Source organism: Neofelis nebulosa, chromosome 10 (genome assembly GCF_028018385.1).
Source record: "Neofelis nebulosa isolate mNeoNeb1 chromosome 10, mNeoNeb1.pri, whole genome shotgun sequence".
Taxonomy (NCBI): domain Eukaryota; kingdom Metazoa; phylum Chordata; class Mammalia; order Carnivora; family Felidae; genus Neofelis; species Neofelis nebulosa.
In genome coordinates this window covers 58,475,854-58,489,152 of record NC_080791.1, presented here as the reverse complement: position 1 = coordinate 58,489,152, position 13,299 = coordinate 58,475,854, and the positions used below count along the sequence as shown (strand labels likewise).

General features: G+C 46.6%; 1 protein-coding gene, 1 long non-coding RNA gene and 1 other non-coding gene across 6 annotated transcripts in view; 2 read left to right on the top strand and 1 right to left on the bottom strand.

Annotated features, from left to right (window-relative positions):
- Positions 1-2,240: 2,240 nt before the first annotated feature.
- Positions 2,241-13,299, bottom strand: part of FAM168A (family with sequence similarity 168 member A) — a 203,730-nt gene continuing 192,671 nt past the window's right edge. For all 4 annotated transcript variants that reach the window (XM_058687838.1, XM_058687840.1, XM_058687837.1 and 1 more), the window contains 4 exons: positions 6,498-6,640; positions 4,593-4,767; positions 3,133-3,263; positions 2,241-2,416 (listed from right to left, as the gene is read on the bottom strand). In XM_058687838.1, coding sequence (XP_058543821.1) covers positions 3,151-3,263; positions 4,593-4,767; positions 6,498-6,640 — 431 coding nt within the window. In that variant the 3' untranslated portion in view covers positions 2,241-2,416; positions 3,133-3,150. The remainder of the gene's footprint in view (positions 2,417-3,132; positions 3,264-4,592; positions 4,768-6,497; positions 6,641-13,299) is intronic.
- Positions 2,413-12,106, top strand: LOC131487284 (uncharacterized). Its single transcript, XR_009249695.1, has 2 exons — positions 2,413-3,035; positions 3,077-12,106. It is a non-coding gene; the product is annotated as an uncharacterized LOC131487284 (long non-coding RNA).
- Positions 8,770-8,842, top strand: TRNAM-CAU (transfer RNA methionine (anticodon CAU)). The gene has a single exon. It is a non-coding gene; the product is annotated as a tRNA-Met (tRNA).

Sequence of the window (13,299 nt, the reverse complement as noted above, 5' to 3'; positions counted from 1 at the left end):
AACCTATTAGGATACTAGCTAGCATTCTGCTCACCTTGGCAAGCTCCCTTTTCTTCTACAACCAGTTTCCTCATTTGTTAGATGGGTGTAATAACTCTGACCCCGTCTCTCTCTCTCTCAGGGCCAGTAAATTAAAGGCTGTGAAGTGCTCTGAAATCTATGAAGCACCTGACAAATGCAAAGGTTTCCTATTATTATCATTAGTATTATTTTGGCATTTTCCACACACATATGACATAATCTAGAACAACCTTCACCCACCCTTACAAAACCAGAGAGTAGGAGAAGGTATCTGCAAAAAATGGATTAACACTGGAAAACTTTGTTGTTTTAAAATGAAACCCCATCAGCACTCTAGAACAGACCATTTAGAATAGCTAGGTTTCTCCTTACTGGTCCTGCAGTTCCCTGGAAAGCCAAGAAGGTGGGTCCCCCAACTCCTGGCTCTGGGTTGGATGCTGATGGGCTTTGCCCTCCTGGGAATGCCAGACAACCTCTGAGGTCCTTCTGGCTCAAGAGTTTCCTGATTTCTTCCTCCTTTAAGGGAGACATGGGAGGTAGGGGTAAGGGTATGTCCAAGTGCATGTGAATTTAAAATGAAAAGGGTTGTTTAAAAGTCCCAAATGTTATCAATGATCCCATTTTGTACAGTAAAATGTTCCTGCACCCCCACCCACACAGGAGCTGCTGGCTCAGCCAAAAGCTGGGTGCAGGGGACAATGCTGGGCAACCTGGGCTCCTGACTTGGGGGTTCCTCTTCTCCCATGAAAGCCCATGCCTCCTGGGCCTCATCCTTGTCCCCTTCTCTTTTCAGGAGGAGGGGCTTTTGTCCTAAAAGCATAGATCCTCCTTTTCAGCCAGCCCGCTTTCTCCTTCTCCTAGGGCTGGAGTCAGGTATAGAACGAGAGTTCTAGATGTCTTCACAGAATTTCCAAATGCTATTTCTTCATTTGCAATTTCTGTTCCTGCCATTTGCCCCCATGTGACCTCTGCCCAGTCTTTAACCCCGCTTTGGAATCGATGGAGAAAAAGAGCAGAAACAAAAGCCCAGAGACTGTTCCAGAGTTCACCGGGTGTGAGTGCTGCTGACTTAATTTCTACAAAACCAAGCCAATCCATCCCTAGTTAAATTTTTGTGGATAACATGCCCCATGGTAGGAAGCCTGCATTTAATGCTAATTTACTGCAAGATCTAGGGAAGTCCTTTCATCTTCTCTGAGCCTCAGCTTCCTCATCTATCAAACAGGGGAATGGATGAGATGATTGCTAAGGTCCCGTCAGTTCCATGAGTCTATGAAATGTTTATTGCTATTGCTTTTCCTTCACTATCCTGACCTTCAGAGCTGCCAGCACCCACCTGGAATGTGGTTCCTTCACTTTGGCCGTGAATGGCACAAGATAACCAAGAGCCCCACGGACAGGCTGGTGAGCCCTGGCACTGGGAAGGGCAGAGGGAAGGGAGAGAAATGCCATAGGTTCCCACTCTAATCAGGAGGAAGCATCTCATCAGAGTGGGTCCCTGTGGGCTCAAGGGCCAAGGTCTGGATTACATAGGGCATCTGGCCTTCCAAGGCTTTGGGAGGCTGGGATACCATCACCCTGCAGCTGCTTGGCAGGACCGAGGTCAAAATTACATTTTGAGGAAGTGCCAGGTCAGTTAACAACACTGTGCAAATCAGAAGGTCCAGGCCCAGACAATTTGGCGAGAGACCTTACAAATCAAAGCCAGCAGGCAAGCACCTCTCTCCCCTCTTCCTTTCCCCAGTGCCCTCCCTCCCCCCACCCTCCCTCAAGTTCTCCCAAAGAAAGAATCTGGTTTTCCCAGGTTCTCACCTGGGGTATTAAGCTGCTATGAACACTCCTACCTAATTCAGGTGGTCCTGTTCTCGGTCTGTTGCGATGGTTCTCAGAAGACATTTCCTTTGTGTCAGGACATAGTAACGTCCTAAACTAATCTTGCTCCGGAAAAATAAAGAACAATCTCCCAGAGATGTAACCTGCTCAACAGCTTTGAGTTCCTACCCTAGACCCAAGGGCCACAAGTGTTACGCTCTTCAAAGGAAATCACACCTTCAGCTGAACCATTGCAATAAACCCTGCTCTCTGTCACTAGACTAGGATCCCCGGGGACTGGATGCTTGGGGAAGGAGAGAAGAGCAGAGAGGATGTGCTTGGTCAGGAGGAGGGGACAGAGCTGGAAGGGTAGCTGCTAAGAAGGAGACATTGGGGAGAGGCAGGAGATTAGAAAAAGCAGCTTTTACAAAAACCAAAAATAAAAACCAAAACCGTTAAAGATGCATAAAGTGACCCTTGCACTTCCGTTGTCTCTTCTTGCAAATAGAGGTGGTGCTGCTAGGGAACTGCTCCAGCACCTGTGTAAGACTTGAGTAGTTGCATACAATGTGTGACTCCAGATCTGAGGAAGGAAGAGGAGAGCCATTAGTGACCATGATATTCCTGTCAGGCCATTTCAGGAAGCCACTGGATCCCCTCCCCTCACTGTGGGAGCCCTAAATGGAGCCCTCTGTGCCTCCCTAGTGGAGCTGCCTGCTTCCTGTCCAGTGCCGAGAGCTCCTGGAGGACGTGCAGGGTAGGGGAGATCAGGAGGTAGGGCAGAGGTATTAAAAGTTGATGTCCCTCAGGAGCAGTCGAGGGCAGTAAGGAAGCTGGTGGGTGGGGGGGGGATGTTGGCCCAAGGTCTCCAGCCGCCCCCCTCCCCCGCTACCATCGCCAACATCTGATTAAGGTAAGATTGCATCTGAAGAATGAGGGCCAGAGTTAAAGGAAGTCTAGAGACTGTAGGTAAAGAGCACAGAATTTAGCACTAGAGGGCTGGAGTTCAAGTTCCAGCTTAATTCTTACTGGTTAAGTGATGTTGAACTATGCATTTATCAGTAAAACAGAACTAATAATCCTCATTTCACAGAGCTGCTCTAAGGATTATGAGATAACATACGTAAAGTATCTAGAACATATGGAAAGTGACAGCTATCATTAAGGGTAATATTACTGAACTCAGAGCAGGAAAGCAACTGGTAACTGTCACTGGCCCCTACCAACACCTGTGCTTTGCTAGGGGCGGTTCTGGTATTTGGTCATCCTCCTACCTCTCCCAGCCCAGGCCCCACTCACTTGGATGGGCTGCAGGCTTTACCAGTGCGGGGGCACATAGCTGTACGCAGGGGTCCCTTGGGCCCTGTATGTTGGCATGGACACAGGGTGTGCCCCAATCGCGGTGTGCTGGGGTGCAGTCAGCAGGGTACCTGAGCATCCAGAGAGAAGAGTAAACCCAGTGAGGCTGTCCCAGGGTGCTGGGATGAAGAGGATGAAGCCATGGTCTTTCACACAACTGCTCCCCACCTGGGCCCCCCACCTGCTCATGAACTTCCTGCCCCTCCCACCTTGCCAGGCTTCATCTCGTTAGGGAAAATTTTGCTGATACGCCAAGACAGAGTCAATCACTCATCTTCAGTGGCCTCCTTCTACTCTTCTTTGTATGCTTTTTGTAATCTACCGAGTGGAAATTGTTGGTTTATATGGTTGTATTTCCCATGGGCCCTGCTGTTCCTAAAGGCAGGGCTCTGGTCTGATCTATCAGTAACTGGTCCCCAGGACCAGAACGAAGGCTGGCACCAAGCAGATATTCGATAGCTTGCTAACCTGATTTAGGGAACGAGGCCTCAACAACCCCTTACATTAGGGGGCCACATAAAATCCCAATTCTCACCCCCTGCCCACTAGACCCCTTGTACTCTCTTCCCTCAAATGATTCTTTAAAAGTTGGGTCTCTAAAAGTTATCCACAACCCTCTTGTCATCTCATGCTCTTCTTTTGAATGTCCGCCGTGCACCCAGAGACTTCCCTAAACTTACTCTCCCAGTGTCGTCTCCATCCCTATCCTCAGGGTTCCTGAAGAGCAGGGCTCTGATGTGATTTCTGGAGTAAGCCAGAAATGGAAAAGGGGTCCCTCATGCCTTACAATTAATTATTGGACAGGGGCTTAAGCTTCTGCCTGCTCAATAACATTAGCCCCGTGCACTCCCTTCTAGAACCCTGCTGCTACCAGAGTATTAGTGCCATCATCTTTCCTCTAAATGACAGCCTCCCCACTGACCTACCTGCTTCCAGCCTCTCCTATATAACTGTGCCTCCACCCTGCAGCCCAAGAACGTTTAAACCAAAACCATCTCTCCTCTGCTTGAACCCCTTTGCTAGCTCCCCATTACCTAGAGGTATTCGAGTCTCCCCACTTTACTTTGCTGACTACTCCAGCTGCTCTTCCAAACCCATGCCCCTTTTTTCTAAGGGCCTTGGACCATTTCCATTCTGTGAACGTGTTATGCTCATGTTCTTTCCACCTGGACTGCCCTCCCCTCTTCCATCTCTCTGGTTAGCTTCTATTCACCCTTTAAGGTCTAGCTCAGTATATCCTCCTCGGTGACATCTTTCTCATCCCTATGGACAACATTCCCAGAAACCCCCAGAACACAATTTCTCATGCTATGGGACACTTGATTCCATGACTGTGTTCTCCAGTCTGTCATGAGTTTCTGGAGAAGGGGGATGGACACTGACATAGATGCTGCCCTCACCTGCTGACATTGCCATGGTGGTGCCGGCCACCATGCCCATGGCCACACCGTTGGTCCGGGGAGCAGCAACAGGCGCTGGGTAGATGGCGGAGGGAATGCTGTTGGGCTGGACAACCGTGGTGTGGTGGATGACGTGGGGCTGGGCAGCATACACCGGCTGTGTGTAGTAGGCTCCCTGAGGGAAAAGAGGCCGAGGTCACACAAGCTTTTGGAGATGTGGGGTAGGACATGGGGAGGAGGAAAAGGGAGGGGGAGCCTGTTCCTCCCAGACCCTATGGGATAGGGCCAGATAAGCATGGACCTAGAGATACAAGGTCTGGGCCGCAGTTGGGATTCTGTGTCTGTCTTACTACATGACTCTGGACAGTGCAGTAACGGGCTCAGCTTTTCGTTATGAATTACGAAAAATAAGGCTCCAGCCCTGTCCTGCTTTGCTCCTAGGGTTGCTATGATGATCTAATAGGGTAACAGCCTGAATTCTGACATTTTAAAATGGTTGGATCTTACTGCAGTGTGCTTCTATGAGCTGCCTAAAATGTAAGGGCAGGGACCACAGTCAGTGAGTGAGAATATGGATGGGGCTGGTGAATCCAGACCACTGTGTACATGCACATGAGGAATTACCAGCGGGGCGATCACACTGGTGCGAGTACTGCCGTTTTACCTACTGGGGACTGTCACAAATGCAGAGCTTTTCCCCAGATGTCTCTTACTATTTCTCTTTAGGCAAAGAGGTGAGGATGGAGACAGTTGTCTTAGGTGACTTGCCACTGCCTAGATCACAGTGCTGCTTCCTGCTGCCACAGCCCACAGGCCTGGTGACCTTTGTGGGGAGTAGACACAGCCCCCTGGGTCATCTTACTCCAGAGCTTTCCCAATGCCTCTACTAACTAATGACAGGAGCCTCAGAATATGGGTTTATAATCCCAGAGGTCTGAGAACATAGTGCAAAGCAGCCTACCACAAACCAGAAAAACGATCTCCAGCCCACTTCTATCTTTTAAAAGTTTTGCATTCTATTCTACAATGTAGCTTTTCTTTAAATCAAAAACTGTTCTCCTCACTACTTAAAAACCTCATGTAGAACTGTCAGCCGAGAAAAAATGTGCCATGTGGTATGCTGGAGCCTCATATAGTCCCTGTCATAGCCATCCCCTCAGAGTACACACATTCTCTCTAGCTGAAAGAGCCCAGATGGGGACACTAAGGCACTCAAGAGAAATAACTTACTGATGGTCACACAGGGAACTGGTGACAGAGCCTGAGAACTTATCTCCTCCCTGTTCAGCTCACAGATTTTATCAAGGAAGGGTAGGTGTGGGGGTTAGGGAGAGAAGCCCAAGACACATGGGGTCTCATCCTGACTCAACCAACAGCTCCCTGTGTGACCTTGGACAACTCACTCTCCTCTGGGTCTCAGCTTCCCCACTTGTATAAAAAGGAATTGAATGGAGTGCCTGGGTGGCTCAGTCAGTTAAACATCCAACTCTTGGTTTCAGCTCAGGTCATAGTCTCATGGTGGTAAGACTGAGCCCTATATTGACCTCCACACTGGGCGTGGAGCCTACTTAAAATTCTCTTTCCCTCTCCCCCTCATTCTCTCTCTCCAGAAAAAAAAAAAAAAAAAAAAAGAAGGAATTGAGCTAGATGATTTTCAGGGGCCCCTGCTCCTTTGACATTCTGGGCGCTATTCATCTAAACGGCTTCATGCATCACCCCTGAGGGGCTGAGGTGGGGTGAGGGAGTCTGTAGACTACAGGGCTACCATTTCTATGATATAATAATGGCAAGTGGCCAGAGCCATGAACTTGCTTTCCCTCTCTTCCTCACCCACCCCCAACCCTCCTAGGCTGGTCACTCCTTTACCTACAGAAGTGGTGGGCCCAGGCTTCCACATGCACCTACCTGGGCATACAGATTCTGCTGGGGATAGGCACTTCTGATTGGATACATGGCCGTCTGATAGGGGTTGGGTGATGGGGAGTAGGGGGGTGGAGCAGTATTACTCTGGGTCGGTGGGACCTTGTACGGTGTCCCTGCAGTATATCCTGTACCAAGGCAATAAGAGAGACTTCCAGTTAGTTGACAGAACATTGTCAGAAGGTAGCAGGTCCCAGTCACGACTCCCCAGACAAGGATGGGCTGATTCCAGGCTGGAAACACAGATGAGAACAGTGAACAGGGCTCCACCCAGAGAGCCTTGGCCCCAGAGGCAGCTCCCTCAGTCCTGGTGCACAGGGCACACAAGTGATTCTGGCATCTTGTATTTTTCTGGGTCTCAGGGGTATGACATATAAAATAAGAGGCTGGAACCAGATGATCTCCTAAGGGACCCTTGCAGCTCAGACAGTTTGGGATTCTGTCTACATGCTGTGAGACAGGCACGTACACACAGACAGGAGACCCTCCGCCCACTTGCCCTTTATCTCACTCTGTCTTCCTGCTTTTCTGTCTCCTCACTCAGCAGCCCAGGTGTCTTCTGCTGCTGTTTCTCTTTTGTTTTCCCCCTTATTCTTTTTCTCTCCTTGTATCTCTCTCTTTGGAATTCTCTCTCCCACATTCCCCTTCTTCCCTGAGAGGGTTAAGGTGAAAAGCCCACAGAAAACACCATTCAGAGCCAGCCTTTCCCCCCACTCCTGGGGCTTGGAGGGAACCACCTCTGCCTGAAGTCAGGGGTCATGAAAGTTCACATCAACCTGAAACCTAGGCCCCAGGGAGCTCACAATCAGTGACTCGATTAAACTGTGCTACCTTTGACTGTTCTGGAAAATAGAGTCAGATCCTATGTCCACAGGAAAAAGCTGAGACATAAATCACCCAGGAACAAGACTGTGTACTCACATAACACAAAATGAAATGATTCTATGGAAACCAAGTAATCATCAAGTGACCCCTAACTCTCTTACTTTATACAATGGGCTCAGAAAGGGCAAGTGTTTTTACAAACTGCTCCTTCTTTCTAAGTTGAAGGGACAGTGCCAGAAGACCTTGGCTTTGGATCTCCAATGGGGTGTTGCTGATACTTCTTCCCTGGGCTTCCCATCCAGGCTCAGTCTGGTTGGTACATCACTGACCTTCTCCTGCCTCAAAGTAAGGTCTTTCACCTACAAGATGCTCACCAAGGACTGTCAGCAACGTGGTGCTGATTCTGCAAGAAGGGACTGGGGGGCAGAGCAAAGAGGGGTGCTTTATTGGAAGAAAACAGACCAAGGCTTCAGTTCAGGCTTTTTTTTTTCCAATTTGGTGTGCCTATTATCAAGTGTCTGGGCTTTAGTTTCCTATTTTGTTAAATCAGAAGGCTAAGAATGAAGATCTCCTCCTGAACTAAAATCCCATTTTTCTAAAGATCCTAGGTCTCTTTTACCCTATCCCCAAGTAAAAGCAAGCTGCTGTAAGGTCACAAATCTGTCTCCATCCACAGCACTGGCCTGGCGCCCGCCCCCCCCACCTCCCCGCCCCTGATGAGATACTCAGTAGGATATGAACGCTGCTATTTGGTCACCACAAAAGGCACCACCGAAAGGCATCCTTGTCCTCTTCCCTGGAATCATGTCATTTACTTTTCCATCTGCAGATCCATAGTTTATTCCATGAGAAACTGGTTTTGTGGTCAAATACATTTGGGAAATAAGTAGCAATGAAGATGGAGTGGAAAGAATACATTCAGGAGAAGGTAGCATTGTGAAAAAAAGAGAAACTAGACATGGAGGTGCCAATCAGCTGAGAGGAGTCTGGAGCAGATTCCTCCAAGTTTCTAGATTGTGGCACTAATTATGATATGTGGTCAAGGCAGGTGAAGCAGATACTGCAGGGGCAGACAGAAGTCTAAGTCTGTGATATCTACAAGGAGCCATCTGAGGGGCACTTCACCTGGGAGGTATGGTTTTTTAATCTGTAAAACAGGTGGAGGTTCTCAAAATGGGCGTGTCCCAAGACTGTGCGATGAACTATATCATTCTGAAGGATTTTAATCACTGTTTAAAAAAAAAAGTGCGGTAATGTAGAATAGAGATAAATAGGTTTGTTTTTTATTCCATGACCCTGAGAAGTTTTAAAATGACAGGATGAACTATGAATCTCCGAGATAGGGATATGCAGGAGACTATTTACAAATTTAATTTACCACTGAATCTTTTATTCACGCTATTAACATTTAAAACAGGCAAACTATAGGGGCGCCTGGCTGGCTCAGTTGGAAGAGCATGCGACTCATGATCTCGGGGTCATGGGTTCGAGCCACATGCTGGGTGTACAGATTACTAAAAAATAAACCATAAAATTAAATAAATAAATGAATACATAAAACCTGAAAACTACAGTTTTTGTAATTGCAACTTATCTTGGTAAGCAAAGTTTTATTGTAACAGCCACGTCCATTCATTTACTTCTCAACTATGGCTGCTTTCTTGCTACAACGGTAGTTATGACAGAGACCATACGGCCTGAAAAGCCTACAGTATTTATTATTTGGACTTCTACAGGGATAGCTTGCTCAATCTGATTTAAAGGAATAAAATAAGGTTATGAGGAGTCCTGCCAGAGTGGAGAGCATCTCTTTTCTATGCAGAAGGGCAGGATACCCTTGAATCCTAAGATACCTGTCTCTGAAAGCTATACAGCACAGAGTAGCGGTTATGAGTAGTCTGGAGCCAGACTGACTGCCTGGGTCTGAACCCCAGCCCTGCTATTTAACAGCTGTAGAAAACAGCAGTCTCCTCATCTGTAAAATGGGGACAACAGTACCTATTTCATTGGGTTGCTGTGATAAATACATTAATTAATAATTGCAAAGCCCTCAGAATAGTGCCTGACACATTAAAAGCATTTCATAAAGGTGAGCTATTATTCTTTTCTCTCTCTCACTGTATAGAGAAACACTTAGTAAGCTTCCTACCCTGGCGGTGTGCAAGCAGAGACTGGTCTGAAAGACTACAATAGAGAGGTTAAACTATGACTTCCATTGTGTGATCCAACTTGGAACACAGACTCCAGGATTCTAAGATTCTAAAACTGTATGGTTTAAAATACCATGACTTCACAATTCTTTCAAGTTAATAAGCCAACGATACTGGCAACTTTCCTTTATGTTCCCCAAGAATGTGCTCTGGAATTTCTATCCCTAGGGGAAGGCTGCTCTATTCCTCTATGCCACAAGGACAATCAACCACCTTACAAAGTATTGAGGTTATCTCTCTGAGGAAAATCAAAAAGCACCAAGAGTCTGCAGGAGAATTTGGTTTCCAAGTCTAAGAATAACTTTTTCTGAAAATGTTTCCCTTTCTTCATGTTATGAAATGAGATACACATATACTCAGAATACAAATCAGCAGCCAGAGTACCCTTGGCAGCCAAAAGATGATGCTGCAGAAGAAGGCCTTGCTCATTTGTCCAGACAGTTTGAGAAGGAAGAAGCAGAGCTAGAGATCATTAAGCCCCCAACACAGACATTTCACAGATGAGATGACGGACAGATGGCTGAGACAGAGCAACTGCTCGCCAGGACTCAGGACCCAGTGCTCCTTCCTCCAACTACAGTAGTTCTCAAGGTTTCCACCTGTGTTAAGAGGCTGCAGGAACTGCCTGGGCTCCCATCCTGGGCTTTGTCAGTGAGTCAGGTCAATTCTTCTCTCAAGGAATACCCTCATTTGGACTGGATAGTATCAGAAGGCATTCTAGTGTTGATATTCTAAGTCTCTGAGTATTTCAGTGAGACTTATGAGAAAATCACTGCAGTGGACTTTCTACAACTGACTGACAGTCCTGTCCGCACCACTGAGGAGTATAAAGTCCCCTGGAGCTATAGCCTCAGCTACCTTGGTAAGGCAAAATTTAGGATTTGTTATTCTGTGCATCTAAGTAAAAGAAGCTATTGGGCTTGATGATGCAAAAACAAACAAACAAAAACAAAAAACAAACTCACTGATTTTGCTGAAATGAACTTAGACTCAGCTCCCTCACTGGAGGTCTGGCACTTGTGAATGGACTTCTACCTAAGTCTGAAGGTCACAGGATTAGGACTTTGGAATGCTATGCCTTCAGGATATTAGAGACTTGCATTCAACTTTTTACATTTCAAATGAATCTGGAGCTGAGAGGGGGGCAGCGACCTTCCCGAAATCGCACAGCAAATCAGTGCAGAGCTGGCTCAGAGTTCAGGGCTTCGCATGACCTGGGCAGCGGTTCCTTTCTGAGTTATAGGTCTCTGCAGTCCAATCTTGGACATCTGACATTTAGCCTTCATGTCATCATTTCATTAAAGGCAATACTGTGACAGAAAAAAGGGAATTAGATCACTAGAAGTCCCAGCTCTGCCTTATGAAAGAGGCTTTGTTTATGAGGCCCTATTCTTTCTCTCAGGTCCCTAACTATAATTTTAGGGTCCATCAAACAGGAAAATAAATAGAGTCTGCACATTAGTGAGATAAAAACTGTTTTAGCCCTCTCTTCAATCCTTCTGCACTACCATAAATCTTTTTCAGTTGGAGAGCCCCTACCACCTTCAAAGGCATTGATCCTTACATCAAGGATGCCTTTTAGACTAATCGGTTTATTGACCATCAGATTTACATGTCTGAACAAAGCTCTATGTCTGAGTCTTGCCTTGACCCCCAAGTCTCCTTGTTGATAGCCGAACAAGAGAGTGTGGAATAAGTAGGAGGGAGACCCAATTACAAACAGCCTTAGCAAGTGTTGGTAAAATTAAACTGAATTTGTTAAAGTGCCCTGAATTTTCTGTAGCAATTAGAAGCCACAAAATCTGTGTCGGGAGGAAGCCTGGTGGGAGTGGGAGGGGCGGGCGAGCCAACCTCTATTTAAAAATTCCACAGGTTCACACACTACTGGCTTTAAAGAAAAGGGGCACATTGTGGTCCTTTCCAGGGACTGTGACAGCCTGTGAGGACAGTGGGAGGTAGCTGCAGGACATTTCAATGGGACTTCAGGAAGATTTCAACACAGGAGAAGGTGAAGCCTTCTAATATTCAGACATTCTCACTGTAGAAAGGGTTGCCTGTGGAGGGAATGAATACCCTGGAGATATATATGTGAGCAAAGGCTGGCTGGTCAACTACGGGCAGGGTAGCTAGAAAGGTCCCTGCTAGGGTGGTGGATATTGAGTACATAGCACCCTGGTGACAGAATCAGGAGTCTAACAGCTAGACAGAACTTTCAAAGGTCCTAGTCCAGCCCCCTCATTTTACAGTTGGAAAAACCAAGGTCCAGAGCATGGACATAAATTATCCAAGGTTGTACAGAACCAAGTCTAGAATCCAACTCTTCTGGTCTCCATCCCAGGCCTCTTTCTGCTAAACTATAGTAGGTGTGTCTATATGCATGTACAATCACGTGTGGGTTTAAGAGAAAATATGTATATGTATAAGCCCATTTACACATATGTTTGCTCAATTCTACCTGAGGTACCTGAGAAAACTCCCTACTACTGCCATCCCTCTCTTAATGAGTACAATCAATCTCATGAAAAAAGTCAATAAACTTAACCTGAAATTTAAACCTGAGTGATATCTTTTTAGTTGTGCTGCTTGCTACTTGGATGACATTCGACATATTACCTTTCTGAGCCTCAGCTTTCAAACCTGAATAGAAATCCACCATAATAGGACTATAGTGTAGATTAAATGAGAGGGTGATAATGAAAGCAAATTCTCTAAAGGTGAAGAGTTAGGTTGTTTAAATGTAAGTTGATGACGACATCTAGGGACAACAGTAACTAAGGAGAAAATAACATTGGGTATTAAAAAAAAAAAAGCACATTCATTTAATCCACTTAACAGATTAATAATTTACTGAACTACAAACTATCAGGCTTTATCTGCAATATCCCTCTTAAGGGTATGTCAAGCTTCTGCTGGCACAACTTAAGAAAAAAAGCACTCCCCACAACCAAAGCCAGCCATTCCTCTTTGGGACAGCTCCAACAAGGCACAAAGTCTTCCTTATATGGAGTCAAAATGCCACTCAGTAACTTCTAAACACTGGTCCTCATTTTACCCACAGAGACATCTTGTATTAAAAATCAGGTGTGGGGGCACCTGGGTGGCTCAGACGGTTAGGCGTCCGACTTCAGCTCAGGTCATGATCTCGCAGTTCTTGAGTTTGAGCCCTGCATCAGGCTCTGTGCTGACAGCTCAGAGCCTGGAGCCTGCTTCAGACTGTGTGTCTCCCTCTCCCTCTGCCCCTCCCCTACTTGCACTCCATCTGTCTCTCTCTCTCTCTCAAAAATAAATAAACATTAAAAAAAAAGTAAACATCAGGTGTGAAGGTGAAACTATCAGTCACCCCACTGAACCTCAAGATGAACATAACCAATCTGATTGGCCAGATGGTTTCTGTCTTCCCTGAGGATTCCCTGTACATACCTTGCTCTCACAGTGTAGCTTCCACTCGGAGAATATTTCTCACGCAGGGGGCAATTCTGCCTCCCCAGGAGACACTTGGCAATGTTTAGAGATATTTTGGTTGCCATAATGAGGGTTTGCTGGCATCCGGGGGGCGGGGGGGGGGGGGGAAGGCGGGGCAAGGCCAGGGATTCTGCTTAGCATCCTACAATGCACAAGTTAGCCCCCTACAACAAAGAATTTCTATCTGGTCCAGATGTCCATAATGGCAAGGTTGTGAAACCCTGTGCTAGCTAGAGGAGCCCTCTCTGTCCAAAGGTCCACAGGCCTTCAAATGTTCTTTCCCTTAAAAT